At 37.1% G+C, this 24,759-nt stretch overlaps 1 protein-coding gene across 1 annotated transcript in view; it reads right to left on the reverse strand.

The window, feature by feature from the left end:
• Pias2 (protein inhibitor of activated STAT 2) overlaps positions 1–24,759 on the reverse strand; it is an 89,789-nt gene that overhangs the window by 39,128 nt on the left and 25,902 nt on the right. The window contains 3 exon segments of the mRNA XM_047526228.1: positions 4,338–4,428; positions 4,576–4,626; positions 12,389–12,473. Of these exon segments, the coding sequence (XP_047382184.1) occupies positions 4,338–4,428; positions 4,576–4,626; positions 12,389–12,473 (227 nt within the window).

The following is a 24,759-nucleotide window of genomic DNA, read 5'->3' on the forward strand; positions in this document are numbered from 1 at the left end:
ATAAAATAAAATAAAATAAATTTAAAATAAATAAATAAATAAATGATAAAAATAACTCATGACCTAACTAACTCTATGTGAAGTCTGTAAAATGGAATTTTGTGTCACATCTTTACAGCATGGAAGGGAGCAATAAGAACAGGTAGGGGAGGGCTGGGGAGAGCGCTCAGCTGGGTAGAGTGCTTGCCTCACAAGCACAAGGCCCTGAGTTCGATCCCCAGTACCGAGGGGGAAAAAAAAAAAAAAAACAGGGGGCTGGGGTTGTGGCTCAGTGGCAGAGCACTTGCCTAGCATGTCTGAGGCCCTGGGTTTGATCCTCAGCACCACATAAAAATAAAATAAAGGTATAAAAAATGTATTTAAAAAAAAAAAAAAAAAAGGATGAATAGGGCAACAGTGAATGTAAGTATGACTGTTAAGCAAACTCAAAATTATGTATGATACGAGCCTTAATTGCCTAAGGCAGTCTGTTCTCTACCCCATTTGAGTAGTTTGATTTCCATGGTAATTCTAAGTTATCAAATTGTATTCCCCTCTAATCAGCAGCAACCTTCTACCCACCCAAGCATCCAAGACCTGATTATAGTTGAAACTTTGTAAAATACAAATGTACAGCCTTCACAAATTTTTAATAACTTTTCATATTTAAAGCAAGAATAAAATCAAGTTTATTTATAGGTGATCTGATGAGCAAATCCACAAGTTTTCTCAATAAAGGCTACTAGAGAACACTGGTCGAAGACTGTGTGGATCTTAGCCTCACACTTTCAGAAAAGATACTCAAAGAACTTTTCATGTTACATGCTATAATGACATCTTACCCTACTTTCAATTGTGACAAACTCCACAATGCTGTGTTCCTTTATCACCTCCCAAATTTTCTAATTATCACTATATATTAATACTATCAATACTCATTTACTTTTTAGTTTATATTTTGGAAATTATCAAACATACACAAAAGCAGAGAGAACAGTAGGTACCCACCAACCAGCTTCAATAATTACTAACTTACTTCTAATCTTGTTGCTTTTGTTTCTAGCCTCAACCCAAGCTTGCCCCAAAACACACCCACCATATACATGCAGTGGTTACGCACCCCCAGGTTTGATCCCCAGTACCAAAAAAAATAAGAGAAATCCATAAACTCAGAATTTATTAGGAAAAGGAGGTCAGCACTGGTAAGTTTTCTGACTACACCAAGAGGAAGTGAAGATTTTTGCCAGCTGAGCTATAACACACATCATCTCCATTCTTTGGAATCTTTCAAAGAAATCCTCCTCCCTGTCAACCCTTCCCCATCCAATCTTACAGTTCTGAAGGTTTCACAGAAATTTCTTATAATTTGTTTAAAACGAATAATAATTCAGCTACTCAAAACAACTCCCTACGCAAAAGCCTTTGTCCTTTTTATGACCAAAAAAACCCATGAACTTTCTGATCTAGCTATCCGTCTGTATACTGGCAGTCCTTGGAGTCAAAGATGGGGGCAGCATCTAAAGTAGCTTCTTGTCTTTGCAAGTTGCAGGCCATCACCCTGCAAGCCCCACTATGAGCTGCATACTTCCTCCCTGAATCAAGAGAATCTGGAAAATCAATGCATCAAAGTATTTGGTGAAAATCATCATCTTAAAATAGGTAAAATATAAACAAGCTATTTTCATCATTATCTGATTCTTAGGATTATCCTACTATTTCCCATTCCATTTACTTTGTATATGCAAAACAGAGGACAAGTGCCATGGGATCATAATAACTAGACATTATAATAAGGTCATACACATAAAGACTTGCTTCAGGATATAGACAAACTTGAATATGTTTGGAGCTCTGATGAGAAATTCCATGATCATGTCAAGCTTATCCCTCCAGGATCTGTTGTTTAATAAACCAGGGTCACAGGCAAGGACTACTACTTCTTTGTGACTTGTTCATGGTTCTTACAACAAGAACAAGATCCCTGAGGCTCAAAAGTTCAATGTCACTCCCATACTGTCACTATTGCTTTCTTCTTTTGAAGCTGCAGTATACTCACATGATTCTCATAAACCTTACAATCCTGTTTCATGCTCTTTATGAATTTCATTACCTTAATGAATAGCATGTGTGATTGAAAGGCACTCCAAGAAGTTTTCCATCAATTGCATGTGAATTTATGTCAGTTGTTCCATAGGAGTTCATGGGGTTGAGGCAAAAAGCCTCTTCAGAAAAGTCTGGAATTGATTTTCTGGGGGATGGCCCTAGCCAGGTCAAGCAAGGCTTCCCCACTACCTTTAAATTCTGAAATATGTCTCTGCCTTTTTCCCAGTGCTGTACTTCCTCTTCTTCACAAGTACCCTGGACTAAGTACAAATTCATCAGACAAAGAGTGCTTCAAATAGTAGTCAGTGTATTCACAAATAGGCTAGGATAAGCATTCAAGGGTTAACTGGCGCTGCAGGGCATAAATCAGCAATAACTAACAATGTAAAGAGGAAATAATCAGCTGCCTAATTTTCTTTCTCTCAAAAGAACTGGAAGAGTGACAAAATCAGAGCTGTAGTGGTAAGGACCTCATTCATAGGGTTATCATCCCAAAACATGACACTGACTAGTCCCATCTGGAAATTTTGTGGAATTTATGTGTGTACACATATGCAGCCTCCATATTTTCTGAAGCAATGCCAAAGAGTTTAAATAGAACCTCACATATTTCAGACACAGCATCACTGGCACAGTCATATAATGACTCTGGATAGGTCTTCAAGGGTAAGTATGTAGACACCACCAAGAACTCCAGTGATATCTTTCTTCAAGGATAGTGGAGAAAAATAGCAATGAAAGAGAGAGGTCAAAGAAATCTTAGCATATTCTGGACAAAGAAAAATGAATATGAAAAGGCCACAGAAAGTACACAGAGTCAAACATTCTGTGACACATTATTTGTCCATTCCCTGGAATCCTTCAGATTCAAATCCTTCAGGTCCAAATAAAGCTGCTTCTTTCCTTAGTTCAGATCTCTGTCCAATTCATTCAGAAAAAAGACAGCTCCTAAGAATCATACTGCTGAAGGCTAGAAACCTGAGAGGCAACACGTCCCAACTGGCTTTCAACACATATGGGACCATGTAAGCAATTCTTCCTGAGCATATCTACTCAGTCTCTTTTTCCCCTTGTATCCCCAGAGGACTGTCTCAATTGATTTCAGTCTCATAGGTATCTTCACACAGAGTCGGTGACACAGTGGTCTTCGAGCTCTGTAAAATTCATGGAATAAGTTTTCTCACATTTCTAAATTCACAGGCTGTGAATGAGACAAAGGAGATTCCTAACAACTAAGAAAAGTCAGACTCCTTCAGCTACTGGGGTCAGCTTGAGTCACGGATTATCTTCAATTGGGAGCTCAATTTTAAGCACTTGGCTCTGGTAGAACCCAGAGTCCTAGACTGTGTGACTTATTTAGCAGCTCATAGGTATTATTCACATACTTACTCCAGAGCCAAGTCACATGCTCAGCAAGAATGCTAAACAGTTTCCCCATCTCCTCAATAACTGCAGTGGTGTCTGATCTGCTGAAATGGCACCTCGGCACACTAGTAGGGGTCTCTGTTCTCACTTCAGTGAGAGCAAACACTTTGTAGTGCTTGACAAAGAGACCATACTCTTCCTCCCAATTCCCCTAATGGTTTTGTTGGCCTTCTACACAACTGACCAGTTTAATAATACACTTCAGGCCTCAATGGGAACTATAGTACAGTTCACCAACTGAAGTGTTGTTTTTAAGACTTGACTAAGTGTTTAAAGATTCCAAAGCTATCTATGAAGTCAGGAACAGGCTGCACACATTCACAGGGCATATATTCCAGGTAAGTCCATATGTTGCTTCTCTGTTAAATAACAGGTTGTCAATGAAATATCATTGCACTCCCCTAACCCTCTAGTGTGTTCATCAAGTCCCAGGCTTGGAACTCTAGACCTCTGTGGCTAGCCACTCTCAACAGACTCTGCTTTCTACCACATGTCCACTGGCTAGTCTCAGCTAATCCATATAGCCACCACAACATGCCGTCCTATATATTTAAGTGCCCAAGTCCTGTTGTTTAATATGATCCCAAGAGTCTTTCAGAGTTTCCTAAAATTCTAGAACAAGAAATTCCAGGCTCATTTTTTTCCATCTCTCCAAGACCTAAAATCAGTCACTTGTTTCTCCAAGGAGCCATGGACCTCTCAATGATAAAACAATATTTAATCTGGATGTTAGAACTATTCATTGGTATGTAGCTATCTATCACTGTTTCTAGACCTTTTCAGTGTATATTACATTTACATGAAAATCTCATGAATAAAAAGCAACTTACAGGCAAAGGAAACAGCTTCCCATTTACTTTTATACATAGACTATTGGGATAGTTATCTTCTTGAGGACAACTCGTCTCCGCCAGGCAAAGTCTGCATTTAAAAAAAGGAAGGAAAAAAAAAAAAAAAAAAAAAAACCCTTAAACAATGAACCCAAACATGCTAATGTGTTTTAAAATTCAGGGCCACATATACAAAGGTAACAAATGTAAAATTATAGTAACAAAATTTCAAACTCACCTCAGCTGAACTTGGACTGTATAATCTCTCCTACCACCTGGCAAAAAATCCCTGTTGGAAAGAGAAATAATAATGGGTTAAGAGGGCTGGGGAGATAGCTCATCTGGTAGAGTGCTTGACTTGTAAGCACAAGACCCTGGGTTTGATCCCCAGTACCGAAAAACAAAACAAAACAAAACAAAAGGGTTAAGAATATAGACTAAGATTCCACAGAAATACTTTCACCAGGGGGGGAAAAAAAGTATTGACCATTTTTATTCTTACTCCTTCAAATATGAAAACTAGCTTGCCAATAGCATAAGACTTAACCAAATACTCTAATGAAAACAACCCCTGTTTACTTCTAGGTAAGTATTTACAGCAATTTTAAGGTATTTTCAAGTCATAAGAACTCTGACAATGCAGTATTTACTTCAACAGACAACAAATTTGTTAACATGAAAAGGACTATCCTAGGTTCGAAGAATTTAACAAATTAATCTATACACTTAGTGGTTCTTCAATCTAAGACTCTAAACACTTGGAAATTTGTCTATTTAACATAAAATTCCATTCACCAGATATTCTTACTGATTTGAGTATTGTTCTCTCATTACATTTTTCAGCTACCCAGGTTATTCTAACATAGAACCAGTGCTTACAATATCAGCTTCTCTATACAATGGCAACTTCGTAATTGTGTATCCATATTACATACATATAACCTCTTGCACTTTATAGATGAGAAACAGAGTCCCATATAAAATACCTCTGACACCAAACCCTCTAAACCCTTGCCATTCAAAATGGAATCCATAGCAAAGTAACACCATTATTTTTTAGGGGCTTGTCAGAAATGAAGACTCTCAGGCTCCATCCCAAATCTATGGAATTCGAATCTTCATTTTAACAAGATCCCCAGGTGACATTATATACCTTGTAGTTAATGAGGCATCCTTAGCCATAAACCCAAATCTTGCACTCCGTCATGGAGATGATCATTAGAGAGTAGTCATGTCCTAAGAAACCTAAAGTTTGGCCCTCACCTTGTTCTAACTGAGGCAGTCTGTTCACTGCTTCCAACTCTCCAGGTTTGCTGGAAGGCAGTGAAGCACAGCAATGACCACAAGAGCATTATGGTCCTGAGCTAAATGACCTTGGACAAATTACTTAACCTTCTGTCTTGGTTTCTCTATCTGTAAAGACAGAAAACTACTGCATCTACCTCATTAAGTTAGGGTGATGATTAAACATGTAAAGTTATGGTGATGATTAAACACAAGTAAAGAGCTGTGCTCAGTTAAGTGTGAGCAGCTGGGTGCCACTGTTTCCTTTCCTCCCACTAAAAGGCTCCACTGTTCTCAAGTATCTCTTTAAAACATTCCCATATCCTAGACAATACTGACATCTTCTGAGCAACGCATATCATTCTACTCATTCAAATCAAGAAACATTTCAGTCTGGGCACTGAAGCGTCAAAGATAAATAAAACACAGTATTTGCTTCAATGGATTCATGACAGTAGGTAACAGACATATACAACCAAACTGAAGTGTGATAAGTGCTATAGAAAATGGGGAAATTTAATTTTTGTCATGAAAGTTCAAGGCAGTTATCAGAAAACCAATCAAATAGGATCTGTATAACAGTGGTTCTGCCTATTTCTGTTTAGTGACCCCACTGGTATTGTGATTCTCAACAAAAAGATGAGGGTCAACTAGAAATGCCTATCAGAATCTTGTTAGGTTGGAGAACATAATCTGAAAAAAAAAAAAAAAAAAAAAAGAAAAGAAAAAAGAAATGACAAGAGATGAGCCTAGAAAAGTGGAAAGCCTGGCCAGAATACAGATTGCTAGAGAAAGGTAACAGGAGGTAAGATGATTTAAAAAAAAAAAAAAAAAAAAAAAGTTGGGCAAAGCAGACAGGCAATGAAGTGTGGACTTCATGAGGCAGCACTACAGGTTTCTGAACAAAAAGAAAAAACAGACAGGCTTTAGAAAGATTGCATGACCAGGTAGGAGAGGAAGAGTTAGGAGACTATTTCAATTATGCAGGCAAAAGATGAGAACTTTAAAGCTATCTAAACACAAATACTACTAAGAGATACTTCAGCATAAAAACTGGCAGACCTCAAAGCCTGACTAGACACAGGGAGTAAATAAGAGGAGAGGCATTTTTAGGTTTTGGAATGGTACAACAGGATAGTTGGTGATGCTACTCACTAGGGTAAGGAGAAGTTGCAGCACCCCTCTTCAAACCACCCAATGAGGTGGTGGTGACTGTTATTTCAATTTTACATATTAGGTAAATAAGAATGAATGAGATTCAGTCACTAGCCGAGGAGCATACAGACCTAGGTGGTTAGGTCAAAATTTACTTTTTGTTTTTTTTGGTTTGTTTGTTTTGGTTTTTGGTACTGGAGACTGAACCCAATGGTATTTTACCACTGAGTTTCACCCCACACTTTTGTGTGTGGGTGTGTGTGACAGAGTCTCACTAAGTTGCCTAGAGTCCTGCTAAATTATCCCTTGAACTTGTGATCCTCCTAACTCAGTCTTCCGAATCACTGGAATTACAGGCATGTACCACGGAACCTGGCCAGAATTCACTTTCTAGTTGGTATTACTCTAAAAATTCTAATACCTTCCTCAAAAGGAGAGTTCCATAATTAAGTTATAAGTCTGGAAAGTGATGGAGAAAAATCAACACAGCATGTCAAATTAACGGGATATGGTCAATAAACAGTGGGACAATACCAAGAGGCCTTCTGTCCTGGCAGATCCCAATGCTACCAATAATGGGGACTATGGCAGGAAATACACCAAGCAAAAATGTACTTGAAGACAATTTACTTTTCAAGTTTACATACTTGGTGTATGGAGTATAGTCTGGACCATAGCAGAAAGTCAATAAATATGCGATGCATGAAAAGAAGATAAGCAAGTCTAAAAAGATAGGAAAGTTCAATTTTAGATGTGCTTTGTTTGATGTGCTTGTGGGTCATTAAAGTAGGTTCAATGAGAAAGGACACTGGAGAGAAAGAGTGGCCATTTTCCACTTCCAATATAAAAATAACAAAGCACATAAAAAGAAACTACCATAGAGTATCAAGAAGAGAATCACAAATTGATTTCTGAGAATGTGTAAGATAAGTCAATGGGAGGACCTGAGAAAGAATGGTTAGAAATGTGGTAGTGACAGATGGAAGAAGTAGTCCTGAAGTCAAGAAGAGGGCTGAGGCCACTCACAGATGGATGGATGGATGGATGGATGGATGGATGGACGGACGGACGGATGGACAGAAGGACGGAAGGAACCAAGCAAGTTGAACCTGAATATATTCAAACCCTAATACTAGACCTTGCTATCTCTACAGGCAAAGAGGAAGAGTCAGACACACAGTGGTTTTCACATTTGCTCACACTAGAAACCCCTAGAGAGCTTTAACAATCACTGCTTTGGGGATGGGGTACAGCACACACACAGTATGCATGTGTATGGGTCTGATCTCCAGCACCACAAAAATCACTGTCCATCCTTGGAGTTGGGGTTCCATCCTTGGAGGTTCTAATTTAATTGGTTTGAGATGAAACTTGGGTATTTGGCATGGACTGGATATTTTAAAGCTCCCCATTTGACTCTAATATGCAGCAAGTTTGAGAACCATGGAGATAGGAACAGTTAAATGACACCACAAGAAGCAATCATGCAAATCCAAAATGCATAATATGCTACAAATGAACCATATTTTTGTTGTTGTTTTTTGAAAAGTAGAAAGTGTGACAATCTTAATTATGATGGGAACCATGGCTATGGAGAAGTGATCGATTCCCAATTCCAGGGGGAAAACAAAACAAAGCCAGAAGATAAGCCTGGAGCATCTTAGGATGCCAGAAAGTACAGAAGTGCTTGAAAGTGGATCTGGGAGGGAGAGGAACATGAAAAGGGCATTGAAGCCAATTTGAAAGAACTCCAATAGGCAAAGGTAGAACAATCTAAGGCACAATATAAATCCCTACGGCTCTGAGTTAAATCCATAGAACCACCTATGATTCCATGCTAATATGAATACAACATACATAATAAGGGAGAAGGGACAGTTCTTCCTTACAAAAGAAAAGCTCAAATGTAGAAAAGAATAAGAATAGAAAATCATCACTGGAACACAACTATTTTGCTGAAGACAAGGTTCACAAATGATGAACTAGATAGAGCAAAAGTCTGAGGAGCAACAGTATACGCCTACTCTCAAAGTATCTCCCCCAAGGTAGTTATTAATAAGAATAATCAGTAACTACAGTGCAGAAATCTGGTACACAGTACCTTAACCAACAACCAAAGTTATTACCACTATAAATAAGACCTATCACTATTATGTAGTCCCTGGTATGGTACACTGGGAAGGGAATATAACTTTGAGGTATTATCAAAAACGCATAACTGCAATCTGAAAGTAACAAAATAGCAGACATACCCAAACTGAAGGGCAGTCTACAAAATACCCGACCACTACTCTTCAGAAGTCAGAAGACAAAAAGACAAGGAAAACCTAAGAAACTACTACTGAGTAAAAAGGAAACCAAGATGATATCACAATTAATGTGATTTCAAATTAGATCCAAGAACAGAGTTCATTAGTAGAAAAACTGGCCAAAATCTGAACGGTCTACAGTTCAGTTAATATTATTGCATCAATGTTAATTTCTTGGTTTTGAGAATTGTATTATGGTTATACAAGGTTGACATTAAGGGAATCTGGGAAAGGGTACAAGTAAGATTTTTATAAATTTTCTTTATAAATCAAAATTACTTCAAAATAATTGTAAAAATCCTTTAGGAGAAATTAACGTCAAAAGTAATATATGAACCTTGTTCAGAAACTAAAACAACTGAGAAAATCTGAATATGAACTGAGTATTATTTGTATTAAGGAATTATTCATTTCAGTAATCATGTTGAAAATTAGAGCTACATCTTGAAATATTTTTGGATCAAATTATATAATGCCTGTGATCTTTTTTAAAATACTTCAGGAAAAAAAGAGAGGGGAGGAGATACAGAGGGCCAAACTACTGATAATTATCAAAGCATGGTAATAGGCAGCAAGCTTACACTTCCATTTATTATAGGGATTTAGGGGGGCATTAGGGTGGAAACTGGAACTTTAACCCATGGGGCAATTTAACACTGAGTTACATCCCAAAGCCTTTACATTTTTTTATTTTGAGATGGTCTCAGTAAGTTGCTGAGGCTGGCCTTGAACTTGGAATCCTCCTGCCTTTTTTCAAAGCCAGTCAACATCCCAGTAAAGTTTTCCCAAACCACCAAGGGTAACAGTTATCTTCTCCTCCCTCCTATAAATCAGCCCATCTGTCATTACTAAATGGGTTCTTTTCATATGACACCTTGCAATGAACACTTTATGCAAATGAGCTGGTTTCCTCCTATAAGATTGCAAGTAACTTGTAGAAAAGGATCGTGTCATATAAAATATGCCTTATGCCTAATGGACACTTAAATGCTGCTCCCAAGCAAGGGTTTATCAAAAGATAACAAAATTAAGAACGGATGATATAAAATATTTTTAATTTTGTCTGTTTTATTCATTATTGGATTTATTAATGTCCCCCAAGATCACTACAAGTCACTCTACCATTGTGTGCCTACTCTTTGAGACCTCAAACTTTCCAGAGACAGATTATAAAATCATTGAGAATTTTGCTAAGACACATAATTTTAATAAAAGTGATAAAATTAGTCAAAGAATCTAAAGTTGTGTCCCAGAGTCTTCTACATAACAACACTGCATTTTTAAGATGTTACATGTTTAAGAGTTGCATGGTCCATAAATCTGAATCCATCACCTTGGAGACTTAATATGCAACTTACAAATTAAAGATAGCCAAGTCTGGTTGTAAAAACTTAAAAATTACATTAAATACAGAATTCCCCCAAAGTTGCTAAACCACAGCACCCTTATTTTAAAAAAGAAGTCTTATCTAAATGTTTTTTTTCTAATGAATAGTCAAAAGGAGGTGAAGACCTCTAGTTTGTTTGACTCTTCTTCACTCTACATTTAACTCTACAGTCTCAGGAAATTGTTCAAACTCCAGGAACTTCAGTTTTCTTATACTGAATCTTTTATTTTGGGTGCTGGGGATCGAACCCAGGGCCTTGTGTTTACAAGGTAAGTGCTCTACCGACTGAGTTATCTCCCCAGCCCTTATACTGAATCTTTTAATAAGGTGATTTTTAAAGCATCATATAAAGAAGATAAACATGACTTTTTTCCATTTTAGCAATTTTTAAGTGAAAATTGTAAAAGATGACTTCACTCCTACATCTTCTCGACTGTTTCTTCTTTATACTTACCCTTTTCCTTTCCTACTTGGTGAGATTTGACCTTCAGGATCTTTTTGTTGTCTTTGTATAGATTTAGCTTGGTGATAATCACCACACTGGGTTGAATGCCCACATGAACAGCTCTGTGCCATTAGCCTTTTCCTGTCGCCCCATTCAATGTAGATGACACATTTGTTCCTATAAATCTAAACTACATTGCCAAACTGCTGACCTTTACATATGCTCACACAAATTGAACTTCATTATCCTTTTGGATAGGCACAGATGGAAAGTTTTACTTCTGTCTCAGCTCTTTGGAAAGAGGGAGGACATAATCTTCTGATGAATGTGGCAAGGGGCATTAAAACACCTTTGAATGTAAAAAGATAACTTTATTTTGGCTGCTGCTGCTTCAGCAATGACTGCAAATGGGAAGAGGTGTACATATAGTTTCCAGTTTTCAAGATGACTATATTTTTAATTTAAAAAGTTCACCCTACAGATTTCCTTCTCTTTCCTTTTACATCTCTTAGTTCACTTACTCTTTACAAACATGTTCTTTTAAGTTTCTCCTATTTTCCAAACTAAGCAAGGGTTAACAGTACTTTTCATAATTGCTTTCATATTTCAAGTAAATTTTTGGTTAGTAATTTTTTTTAGCTTTGCTCTAAACTTCTAATTTTTTTTCTTATTGAAGAGTAAATATTAATTATGTTCACTTCCACTTTAAAAAATGCTTCAGTTGGATTTGATGAAGTTTACAGTCATCTGATCTTTGGGTTATTATCACAAATGTTTGTTTTGTATTTGGAAAACATTTTCACTTAAAAATATTACTGCCAGGTTGAGGTGTAGTTCAGTGGTAAAATGCTTGCCTATATGCAAAAGGCCCTGTTGTCTGATTCACAGCACTGACAAAACAGGAAAAAACATGTATTGCCAAACGTGACTTAAACAACCTAAGAGATACTAAGGTTTCAATTCAAAATTGAAAGGTTAAAATTTTCCCTAATATACAGAGTTTATTAAATATTTGACTAATCTCGAAGTATATTCCCCTTAAAGAGAAATAGTTCAACTGTTATTATGGACTGGACAGTATGCCCCCCAAATTGTCATGTTGAAGCCCTACCAATGTGAGCATTTGAAGACAAGATCCAATTAAGATGCAATTAAGGCTAAATGAGGTCCTAAGAGTGAGTCCCTAAACCAATAAGGCTGGTGGTCAGAAGAAAAGGAAAAGACTCCAGGGATACACCTGGCACAAAGAAAAGGTCATGCCAGGAGATACAGCAAAATGGGTAAGCCAAAAATAAAGGCTTCAGAAGAAACCAAACCTGTCAACACCTTGCTCTCGAACAGAAACCTCCAGAATTTAGAGGAGCAAATTTCTGCTGTTTAAGTCATCCTGTCTGTGCTCTTTTGTTATGACAGCCCTAACAGACTAATACACAACACTCACAGAGAAACATACTCCAAGCATTCCTCTTACCTTGATATGCATATCTCTCTAACTTGCTGAGGTGTCAAAGCAAAAATAAAAAACTTCTCTTGAAATCGTTGAATGCTGCTTTGAACTGGGGGGGAAAAAAGAACATTTCAATAACAAATCAAAGGATCTCAGCACCTGAAATAACTAGTTACTTCTGATCAAGTACCTGCCAATTCTGCAATGTTTCTGATGAAAATACTCTAAAAATCAACAATTACTAAACTGAACTAATCTTGGAATTTTGAGTAAAATCACTCTTTCAATTACTTTAAGCATTTAACCCTTCTTTAACTCTAAAACATAGATTGTAATATACTATCAAAATATACCAAAATCCTTCAAGATTACATTTCATCCTTATTATAGTTGCCATCTAATAAAATCAGAGGAATTAACTCTTCCCCTGGGGGCTTTGTATTCAGTGCTTTATATTTGGTACCTCTGAACACACAAGACAAAATTTTAGATTAAATTTCGAAGGTATGTCATAATGATTTGCTTACAGATTGCCTAGTTAAAAAGGTCACCTAGTGAATTCATCCCTCTTAACTGTACTGTTAAAAACTGAAATGTATTTATGACTTCACAAAGTTCTGAAATAGATTTTTCAAATGTTTTACTGCTGCATTATAATTATCATAGTGAGATTCATGACATATTTGTGTAACAGATTAATAGTGATGAATTATCCAATGATATTCTAGTACCCATTAAAACAAAACAAAACAAATTTAAAAAGCTATTACAGAAACTTCGAGTCTTCTGCTCCCTAGCACGTACTGCAATACCACTTGAAAATGGGCAAAACGGTTCCTTGCATATTACTGGCCAAACTTTTCCTAGAACATGACAATAAACAGGATGCTGACTGAATATTCAACAATGTCAGAGGGTTCAACTGTAAGTCATATTAATCGAAGAAAAATATTAGCATAACAAGTTTACTGCAGCAATTATGCTCCCTAGAAATTATTATAAAGTGATTCATATTTTCTCAGATTACTCTTAAAAGGAGGGAAGAAAGGGATAGCTATTTATGATGAAGGCCTAAAAATAAAACAATTTTAAGCCACATCACAATTGTGGGGCATAAAACACAAAGACATAAGCACATTATTAAGTCTCTCAATTTCTTCAGTTCTCACACTTCATCCTTTCTTTCTGGTATGGATCCCAATTGTCACTCTCAGTCTATGGCTAAAGTGACCAATGACCTCTGTAAGCTGTCAAATTCAATAACTTATTTTGAGACTACAAGTGAACACACACTGCCTTTCCTATTTTAGTTCATGGCATAAGCGCCCAGTCTCTCCAGTCAGAAACCTCAAAAGATCTAACTACAAATGAAGTACTTGGAAAGCAAAAATGGGGCTGGGGAGATAGCTCAGTCGGTAGAGTGCTTGCTTTGAAAGCACAAAGCCTGGGTTCGATCCCCAGAACCACAAAAAAAAAAAAAAAAGAAAGAAAAGAAAGCAAAAATGAACAGCTGAACAACAACAACAAACATAAACAGAAAAAAAAAAAAAAAAAACACTTGCAGAATTAAAGAATAACCATAAATTTGAAGGAGGAAGAAAATGATTTGATTTCAAATCAAACCCATGCAAAAATAATACAAAGAAAAAACTACCTAGTCACATCACAATCCAACTACTAAAAATCAATGACCATAAATCTTAAAAAGAGACAAAGGAAATATTACAAATAACATCTGCTTTCTCATCAGAAGGAATTGTAAGGCAGAAGACCTCTCTCAAGTGGTGAAAGGAGCCCAGCGTGGTGACACACACATGTCATTCCAACAGCTCAGGAGGCTGAGGTAGGAGGATCGCCAAGCTCAAAGCCAGTCTGGACAACTTAGTGAGGCCCTAAACAATCTAATGACACCATGTCTAAAAAAGTAAAAAATAAAAAGAGCTGGAAATGTAGCTCAGTGATCCCTCTGGGTTCAATTCCTAGTACCCTCAACAACAACAACAAAAAAAGTGGTTAAAGGAAACAACTGATAAAAATTCAGTATCTTTTCAAAACATAGTGAAATAACTTTTAAGGTAAACAAAAGTTATAAGAACTTGCTGTTAACAGATACACATTATAAGAAATAAAAAAGTAAATTAGGATTAAAACAAGATACAAATGCAAAATTCAATCTGTGGCAATGAGAATCACAGAAAGTTAAGTGGTATGCAAAATATGCTGCTTGGTATTTCTTGGATCTTCTAAAAAGATATTGTAGCCGGGCTCAGTGGCCCATGCCTATAATCCCAGCTGCTGGGGAGGCAAAGGCAGAAAGAAGAATTGCAAGTTCAAAGCCAGCCTCACCTAAATGAGGCGCTAAGCACTCAGTGAGACCCTTTCTCTAAATAAAATACAAAAATAGTGCTAGGGATGTGGCTCAATGGTTGAATGCCCTTGAGTTCAATCCCTGGTACCCACACCCCCCCCCCAAAAAAAACTCTAAAAAGATATTTTAACTATTTAAAGCAAACATAATGGCATTGTAGACATAAAGATATGACAACCGGGCAGCAAAACAGCACTCACCGGATGTCAGTGCCACGTTTTTGGTCATCCCAGTCTCTAGAACCATGAGTTAAATACATTTTATTTGTTATAAATTACCCCAACTCAGAGGGAGGCTGCGTTCCTTGTCACTCCGTAACTCCGGTTTCAAGCAGAGGATATCTGTTTCTTGGTAAGGCAGTTTTTGCTGCTTATCAATCCACTGCTGTTCACCCCATTTGTCTGCTGTGATCACCTGCAGTCTGCCAGCATATCAACCCGTTTTTTGAGTGCAGATTGCTCACTGTCAGGCACCTATCATCCACCATTTGCCTGCCTCTTGCCTGTCCACTGCATGCCTTACACCTATTCATCACCCAACGCACAAGGTTCACCTCCCGATCGTCCCACAACAGTCAGCAAACTGATCGCCAACCGCCAGTGGAGCACCAGCTGCCTATTGGTTGCCTGGAAGTTCACTGTTACAGTACCTGCAGAATCCCTCAGCCCGATCTATAACTCCCTGCCTCTTGGGCCCTCACATCGACTGACTGCTCCCTGCCGCCAGGACCCCCAGACAACTGACTGCACCCTATCACGGTGACCCCAGACCGACTGATTGCACCCAGCCTCCAGGATCCCACAACCACACCAAACACACCCGACCTCCAGGACCCCTGTCTGACCAATTGCATCCAGCCTCCAGGACCTCCTGCTGACCACGGCCACACCCTGAGATGCAGCTCCCCATTTGCCAACACATTTGGAAACCAGAGCGGCCATCTTGGATAATCCTGGAAGCCCTAGCTCCGATCATTAGGTGGGGCAAGACCCATCCTGAGACGCCTGCTGGAGGCTTGAAGCTCATTGTCAGGTACCTCTCTAATGCATCAGGCTACTGAACTATGGGAGGTTTCATTACTATATGACTGTTATACTGTAGATTTTCTTTTTCTCCTTATTGAAAAATTTTAAGTGTTTATTTCTTTACTTTTCTTGCTCTCTTTTCCTTTTGTTTACCTGTTCCCTCAGAGTCTCTTTCTCTCTTTTTTGCATGCTAACATCCAATTTCTTTGATTACACTCTCACCCTTTCTATTATCTAGAACTTCTGTATATTCTTTTCTTATCCCATTAACAGCCACATTCTACATTCCTCTGCATCCTCTTTGTCCTCTATTTGAAACTGCAGACCTTATTGCAAATCTGTTTGTTTTACTAAAGATAATATTTGAACTCATTCTGTTTATTATGTCAATTTTGTTATTGTCCTCATAGGGGCTACTTGAAAAGGATTGCATAGTGTCTGAATTGGGCACTGCTAATATTGATCTCCACATAAAGAAAGGGTTTTGGAAACCTATAGGGCCACCATAAGCCTATAGGGGGAAATCTGCAATACCCCAGATCTGCACTGCTAGAGGGGAAGATACATGAACAACATGAAAAAACAAGGGAAGAAAATGATCCAAACAAATCTAGATTCTATATTAACAGAATCCAATGACAGTATGTTAGAAGAAATGTCAGAAAAGGACTTCAGATTATACATGATTAAGATGATTCGTGAAGCAAAGGATGAGATAAGAGAGCAAATGCTGGCAATGAATAATAATACCAATAAGCTGAAAGAGCAACTGCAGGAAACAAAGATCATTTCAAAAAAGAGAAAGAGATTCTCAAAAAAAAAAAAAAAAACAGAAATCCTTGAAATGAAGGAAACAATAAACCAAATAAAAAACTCAATGGAAAGCATCACCAAAAGACTAGACCACTTGGAAGACAGAACCTCAGACAATGAAGACAAAATATTTAATCTTGAAAATAAAGTTTCCCAAACAGAGAAGATGGTAAGAAATCATCAACAGAATCTCCAAGAATTATGGGACATCATGAAAAGACCAAATTTAAGAATTACTGGGACTGAGGAAGACACAGAGATACAAACCTAAGGAATGAACAACCTATTCAATGAAATAATATCAGAAAATTTCCCAAACCTGAAGAATGAAATGGAAAATCAAATACAAGAGGCTTACAGAACACCAAATGCACAAAATCACAACAGATCCACACCAAGGCACATTATAATGAAAATGCCTAACATTCAAAATAAAGATAGGAGAGAAAAGCATCAGATTACATATAGGGGGAGACCAATACGGATAGCAGCTGACTTCTCAACCCAGACTCTAAAAGCTAGAAGGGCCTGGAACAACGTATTTCAAGCTCTGAAAGAACATGGTTGCCAACCAAGAAACCTACACCCAGCAAAACTAACCTTGCAGATTTGAAGATGAAATAAAATCCTTCCATGATAAACAAAGTTAAAAGAATTACAAATAGAAAGCCTGCGCTACAGAATGTTCTCAACAAAATATTCCATGAGGAGGAAACAAAAAACAATGAAGGTCAGCAAAGGGAGGAACTACCTTAGAGAAAAACCACTCAAAGGAGAAACCAAGCCAACTTAAAAACCAAAATTAGCCAAATGACTGGAAATACAAATCATATCTCAATAATAACCCTGAACGTTAATGCCTGAACTCATCGATCAAAAGACAGACTGACAGAATGGATTAAAAAGAAAGACCCAACAATATGCTGCCTGCAAGAGACTATTTCATAGAAAAAGACATCCAAAGACTAAAGTGTGAAAGGATGGAAAAAAAAACCTACCACGCACAAGGACTCAGTAAGAAAGCAGGATTCTATCCTTATATCAGATGAAGTGGACTTCAAGCCAAGTTAGTCAGAAGGGATAAAGAAGGACATTTCATACTGCTTAAGGGAACCATAAATCAGGAAGACATAACGATAGTAAATATTTATGCCCCAAACAATGGTGCATCCTTGTACATCAAACAAATCCTTCTCAATTTCAGGAATCACATAGACTACAACACAATAATTCTGGGTGACTTTAATGCACTCTGTCACCACTAGATAGATCTTCCAAACAAAAACCAACCAAGAAACCATAGAACTCAATAACACAATCAATAACCCAGACTTAATAGACATATATAGAATATTCCATCCATCAAAGAGCGGATTCACTTTCTTCTCAGCAGCACATGGAACCTTCTCGAAAATAGACCATATGTTATGCCACGAAGCAGCCCTTAGGAAATGCAAAAAAATAGAGATACTACCTTGTGTTCTATCAGATCATAATGGACTGAAAGTAGAAATCAATGACAAATAAAAACAAATTACTCCAACACCTGGAGACTAAATAATATGCTACTGAATGAAACATGGATAACAAAAACATCAGAGAGGAGATAAAAAAATTCTTAGAGGTCAATGAGATCGACGATACAACATATCAAAATCTCTGGCACACTATGAAAGCAGTACTAAGAGGAAAAGTCATTGCATGGAGCGCATTCCAGAAAAGAATGAAAAGTCAACAACTAAATGACCTAACATTACAGCTCAAAGCCCTAGAAAAAAAGAGCAGAATAACAGCAAAAATAGTAGAAAACAGGAAATAATTAAAATCAGAGTTCAAATCAATGAAATTGAAACAAAAGAAACAATTCAAAAAATTGACAAACAACTTGGTTCTTTGAGAAAGTAAACAAAATAGACAAACCCTTAGGCCACACTAATAAAGAGAAGGAGAGAGAAACTCAAATTACTAAAATTCGTGATGAAAAAGGAAATATCACGACAGACACCACTGAGACACAAAACGTAATGAGAAGCTACTGTGAAAATCTGTATTCCAACAAAATAGAAACTACCGAAGACATTGACAAATTTCTAGAGACATATGCTCCTCCCAAACTGAACCAGGAGGACATACACAATTTAAACAGATCAATATCAAGCAATGAAATAGAAGAAGCCATTAAAAACCTACCATCCAAGAAAAGCCCAGGACCAGACGGATTCTCAGCCGAGTTCTACAAGACCTTCAAAGAAGAACTCATTCCAATACTTCTCAAAGTATTCCAGGAAACAGAAAAGGAGGGTACCCTGCCAAACTCATTCTATGAAGCTAATATTACCCTCATAGCCAAACCAGGCAAAGACACATCAAGGAAAGAAAATTTTAGACCAATATCCTTGATGAATATAGATGCAAAGATCCTTAACAAAATATTGGCAAACCGTATCCAAAAACATATTAAGAAAATCATGCACCACGATCAAGTGGGGTTCATCCCTGGAATGCAAGAATGGTTTAACATCTGTAAATCAATAAACGTAATCCATCATGTCAACAGACTTAAGGATAAGAATCATATGATTATTTCAATTGACGCAGAAAAGCGTTCGACAAAATACAACATCTCTTCATGCTCAAAACACTAGAAAAATAGGGATAGTAGGAACATACCTGAACATTGTAAAGGCTATTTATGCTAAGCCCATGGCCAACATCATTCTTAATGGAGAAAAACTGAAACCATTCCCTTTAAAAGGGGAACAAGACAGGGACGTCCTCTTTCACCACTTCTATTCAACATTGTCCTTGAAACTCTAGCCAGAGCAATTAGGCAGACCAAAGAAATTAAAGGGATACGAATAGGAAAGAAGAACTTAAGCTGTCACTATTTGCTGATGACATGATTCTATATTTAGAGGATCCAAAAACCTTCTCCAGAAAATTCTAGACCTCATCAATGAATTCAGCAAATAGCAGGCTATAAAATCAACACGCATAAATCTGAAGCATTTTTATACGCAACCGACAAAACAGCTGAAAGGGAAATGAAGAAAACAACTCCATTTGCAATAGCCTCAAAAAAAATAAAATACTTGGGAATCAATCTAACCAAAGAGGTAAAAGATCTCTACAATGAAAACTACAAAACATTGAAGAAAGAAATTGAGAAAGACCTTAGAAGATGGAAAGATCTCCCATGTTCTTGGATAAGCAGAATTAATATTGTCAAAATGGCCATACTACCAAAAGTGCTATACAGATTCAATGCAATTCCAATTAAAATCCCAATGACATACCTTACAGAAATAGAGCAAGCATTCATGAAATTCATCTGAAGAATAAGAAACCCAGAATAGCTAAAGCAATCCTTAGCAGGAAGAATGAAACAGGGAGTATGGCAATACCAGAACTTCAACTATACTACAAAGCAATAGTGACAAAACGGCATGGTATTGGCACCAAAATAGACAGGTAGATCAATGGTACAGAATAGAGGACACAGACACAAACCCAAATAAATACAATTTTCTCATACTAGACAAAGGTGCCAAAAATATGCAATGGAGAAAAGATAGCCTCTTCAACAAATGGTGCTGGGAAAACTGGAAATCCATATGCAACAGAATGAAACTAAACCCCTATCTCTCACCCTGCACAAAAATCAACTCACAATGGATCAAGGACCTTGAAATCAGACCAGAGAAGAAAAGTAGGTCCAAATCTTCAACTTGTTGGCTTAGGATCAGACTTCCTTAACAGGACTCCCATAGCACAAGAATAAAAGCAAGAATCAACAACTGGGATAGATTCAAACTAAATAGCTTTCTCTCAGCAAGGAAACTATCAGTAATGCAAAGAGAGAGCCTACAGAGTGGGAGAATATCTTTGCCACTCATACTTCAGATAGAGCACTATTTTCCAGAATATATAAAGAACTCAAAAATTCTACACAAAGAATACAAATAACCCAATCGACAAATGGGCTAAGGATATGAACAGAGGTTTCACAGAAGATCTACAAGCAATCAACAAACATATGAAAAAATGTTCACCATCTTTAGTAATAAGAGAAATGCAAATCGAAACTACACTAAGATTCCATCTCACCCCAATTAGAATGGCAATTATCAAGAATACAAGCAACAATAGTGATAGAGGATGTGAGGAAAAAGGTACACTCATACATTGCTGGTGGGGCTGCAAATTAGTGCAGCCACTCTGGAAAGCAGAGTGGAGATTCCTTAGAAAACTTGGAATGGAACCACCATTTGACCCAGCTATCCCACTCCTTGGCCTATACCCAAAGGACTTAAAATCAGCATACTACAGAGATACAGCCACATCAATGTTCATAGCTGCTCAATTCACAATAGCCAGACTGTGGAACCAACCTAGATGTCCTTCAATGGATGAAGGGATAAAGAAACTGTGGTATATATATACAATGGAATATTACTCAGCTATAAATAATAATAAAATTATGGCATTTGCAGGCAAATGGATGAAAATGGAGAATATCGTGCTAAGTGAGATAAGCCAATTTCAAAAATCCAAAGGCGAATGATCTCGCTAATAAGCTAATGATGACACATAATGGGGGGTGGGAGGGGGCAAGAATGGAGGAAGGAGGGACTGTATAGAGGGAAAAGAGGGGTGGGAGGGGTGGGGGAGAGGAAAAAACAACAGAATGAATCAAACATCATTACCCTATGTAAATGTATGATTACGCAAATGGTATGCTGTTACTCCATCTACAAACAGAAACAACATGTATCCCATTTGTTTACAATAAAATAAATTAAAAAAAAAAGATATGACAACCGCAAAAAAGGATAAAATGAATAAATAAAATTCTGTGCCTAAGAGCCATTTCCCATTTCAGTCTGATAAGCCTAATTAACATAAATAAATCTCTCTAGAGTCAGATCCACTGTGCCAAAATCAGCAGGTATCTACACCTGCAAAGCTGGGTACAACATCCTCAGTGAATTTGCCAAGATACATGCCAGTACTTGAGGTTCCATCAGGATTACTACAGTTAACTACCTAGAAAATTTCCCACAATCAAGAAAACTAACATTTAAATTAGAAGGTTTTAGTCATGTGACACATATAATCTTTTTAAACTTACAACTTAATGTGAGTAGTTTATATCAAATAGACATTATCTTTATTGTGTTCTTTTATTTTTCTGGCATATTTTTTACTTTACCTATCATTTCTTTGCTACCAAATTTTCAATCCAGTTTACTACCTCCTGGTCCTATGAAAAATGGGTATTTTATCATCATATATCTACTGTAACTGAACTCTAAGAATTTACAGCAACAGTAGTGCATGTAAATAAAATCTGATTTGTATTAATGCTGACATTTTTAAATTTTATGACAAAACGGCAGCCAAAAGCTTGCTAAACTTAGCATAAAGTAAATCTATTAACTGAATTATAATTTTAATACAGATCATGAGAAATAAAAGCAGAATGTAAACTATAGCATGCATATTTTACAATTCTATTTATTTTCTATTATCTATATTTTGAGATCGGGGAAATCAATTCTGCACAGATCCTATGAATACTCTTATATATAATTTTTTCACTTTTTTAATTTGTTCTTTTTAAATATACATGACAGTAATTTTGTCATATCGTACATACATGGAGTATAACTTCCCATTCTTGTGCTTGTATATGATGTGGAGTTACACTGGTTGTGTATTCATGTATGAACTTAGGAAAGTTACATTCGATTCATTCTACTGTCTTTCCTATTCCCGTTCCCCCTCCCTTTCCTTCATTCCCCTTTGCTTAATTCAATGAACTTCTTAAATGCTTTCATATAAAAACAGAGGGATTCCAGCAGCTCAGGAGGCTAAAGCAGGAATATCAAGAGTTCAAAGCCAACCTCTGCAACTTAACCAGGCCCTAAGCAACTCAGGGAGACCCTGTCTCTAAATATAAAACTGGGGATGTGGCTCAATGGTTAAGCACCCTTGGCTTCAATCCCCAGTACCTCCCTCCCAGAAAAAGAGGGAAAAACTACCACAGATCAAGGATATGAATTAAATAACTAAATAAAGCTTTATTCAAATTCTTTCAGTTTTCAACAACCTGTCATAATGTAGATCTTATTTTCCTAAGATGGCCACAACATCTCCCATCATACAGTTCTTAAACCTTGACTCTTTCAATTTAACAGGTTTTATATCTGTTCTTCTGTATAGACATACTTAAGGATTTCATACATAATTATCTTTAAAAAGAAAAACTGAAGAGAAAAAGACTGCTTTTGAGAGAAAATCAGAATAGCTACTTAAAGGGAGAAAAATAGAAAAGATTTTTGTTTGTTTTTGTATTAGAAAATTTTCCATTTCTTATAGAAAAATTTCAGCTACAAAGAACTTAGACATTACTAGACACACCCAAGTTTTCTTGATACCACACATTTTAAATGCCAGGTTATTTTACCATTTTGAACATAAATCATTCCAAACTGCAAAACTATATAATAATGTATATTCTTTTTTAAAAAATATTTTCAGTTGTAGGACACAATACTTTTATTTATTTTATGTGCTCAGGATCAAACCCAGTGCCTCACACAGGCTAGGCAAGTGCTCTACCACTGAGCTACGCACCCAGCCCTAACAATGTATATTCTTTTTTTTTTTTTTTTTTTTTTTTTGGCAGTACTGGGGATTGAACCCAGAACCATGGGCTTGCAAGGCAAGCAGTCTACGAACTGAGCTATATCGCCAGCCCATAATGGTTTTTTGTTGTTGTCGTTTCATTTTTTAAGAAAGGGTCTTGCTAAGTTGCCTAACTGGCCACTGTTAAGCACAGCACCTTAACTGATAGGCAAAAAAAAAAAAAACAATAACAAAGATGGGCACAGTAGTGCACATCTGTAACCCTAGCAACTTGAGAGTCTGAGGCAGGAGGATTGCAAGTTTGAAGCCAGTCTGGACAGCTTAGCTAGACCCTGGTCTCAAAATAAAATAAAACGGGCTGGGATATGGCTTAATGGTAGAGCATCTGTGTAGCATGCTCAACTCTTGGTACCACAAACAACAACAACAAAATTCCAGTAATCACCTAATTCACTGTATGAACCAAGTCTGTACAGCCTAGCCTGACAATGTCAAGAACACAGGCTTTCTGCAGGAGGTCCTGTGTTCAACAACCAGCACTGCAAAAGAAAGAATATGTGCTTTGAAACATGGATTTGAGAATCCTTCTTGACCCCTAAGGCTTTTAAATTCTCAGTTCCCAAATGTCAACAAGTTATTTTATACCAATGTTAAAAATATTTTCATAGGTATTTTCAACACTACAAAGCCAAACTATTAAAACTTAAGGCAACTTCTGAACTTATTTACATTATTGCTATAGAAGTTATGATACTAAAAATATTCAACTAAATGTTATTAGAAATTTATTTTTTTTCTATTTTTCTTTGGCAGATTATGAATCAGCTTCATGTTACTATGATGAAATACCTGAGATATTCACTTACAAAGAAAAAGGGTTTATTTTGGCTCACAGTTTTGGAGGCTCCAGTCCACAAATCATAGGCCCCATTATTTTGGGCCTGTGGTGAGGCAGCACATGGTAGATGGGCGGAGGGAGGTCTGGAAGTGGGAGTAAACCACTCACTCACCTCATGGCCAGAAAGGAAAAGAGGAAGAGGATGGCATGAGTCTTGGAATCCCCTTCTGAGGCATGACCCCTATGACCTAAGGCCCCAGTTCTCAAAGGTCCACAATACCACTTTGAGGAACAATCCTCAAGATATGGACACCATCAGGGATGCTACCCACATTCAAACCACGGCACCAAATACATGGTATTCTACTGACACTTTAGCTTTCTACCTCAAAGTCTAAATGATTTCTTTTTTCTTACCCTTGAGACAGAGTCTCACTATGTTGCCCAGGCTGCTCTGAAACTCACATTCAAGTGATCCCCCACATATCTGGGATCATAGGTGTGCACCACCAAACCCAACTTAAGAGCAAACTGCTCATTGTTTTATTAATCTGACATCATAAGACTATATACTGTAATTAAGAAAACTACTTCATTGTCTATTTACAAAGGTAAGAAATGTTCATAAAAATAATGATGGAAAAAAAATAATAACGATGGGTGGGAATCATGAAAAACAGAAATAATTTTTGGTTTTGGG

Source organism: Sciurus carolinensis, chromosome 15, assembly GCF_902686445.1.
Source record: "Sciurus carolinensis chromosome 15, mSciCar1.2, whole genome shotgun sequence".
Lineage (NCBI taxonomy): Eukaryota > Metazoa > Chordata > Mammalia > Rodentia > Sciuridae > Sciurus > Sciurus carolinensis.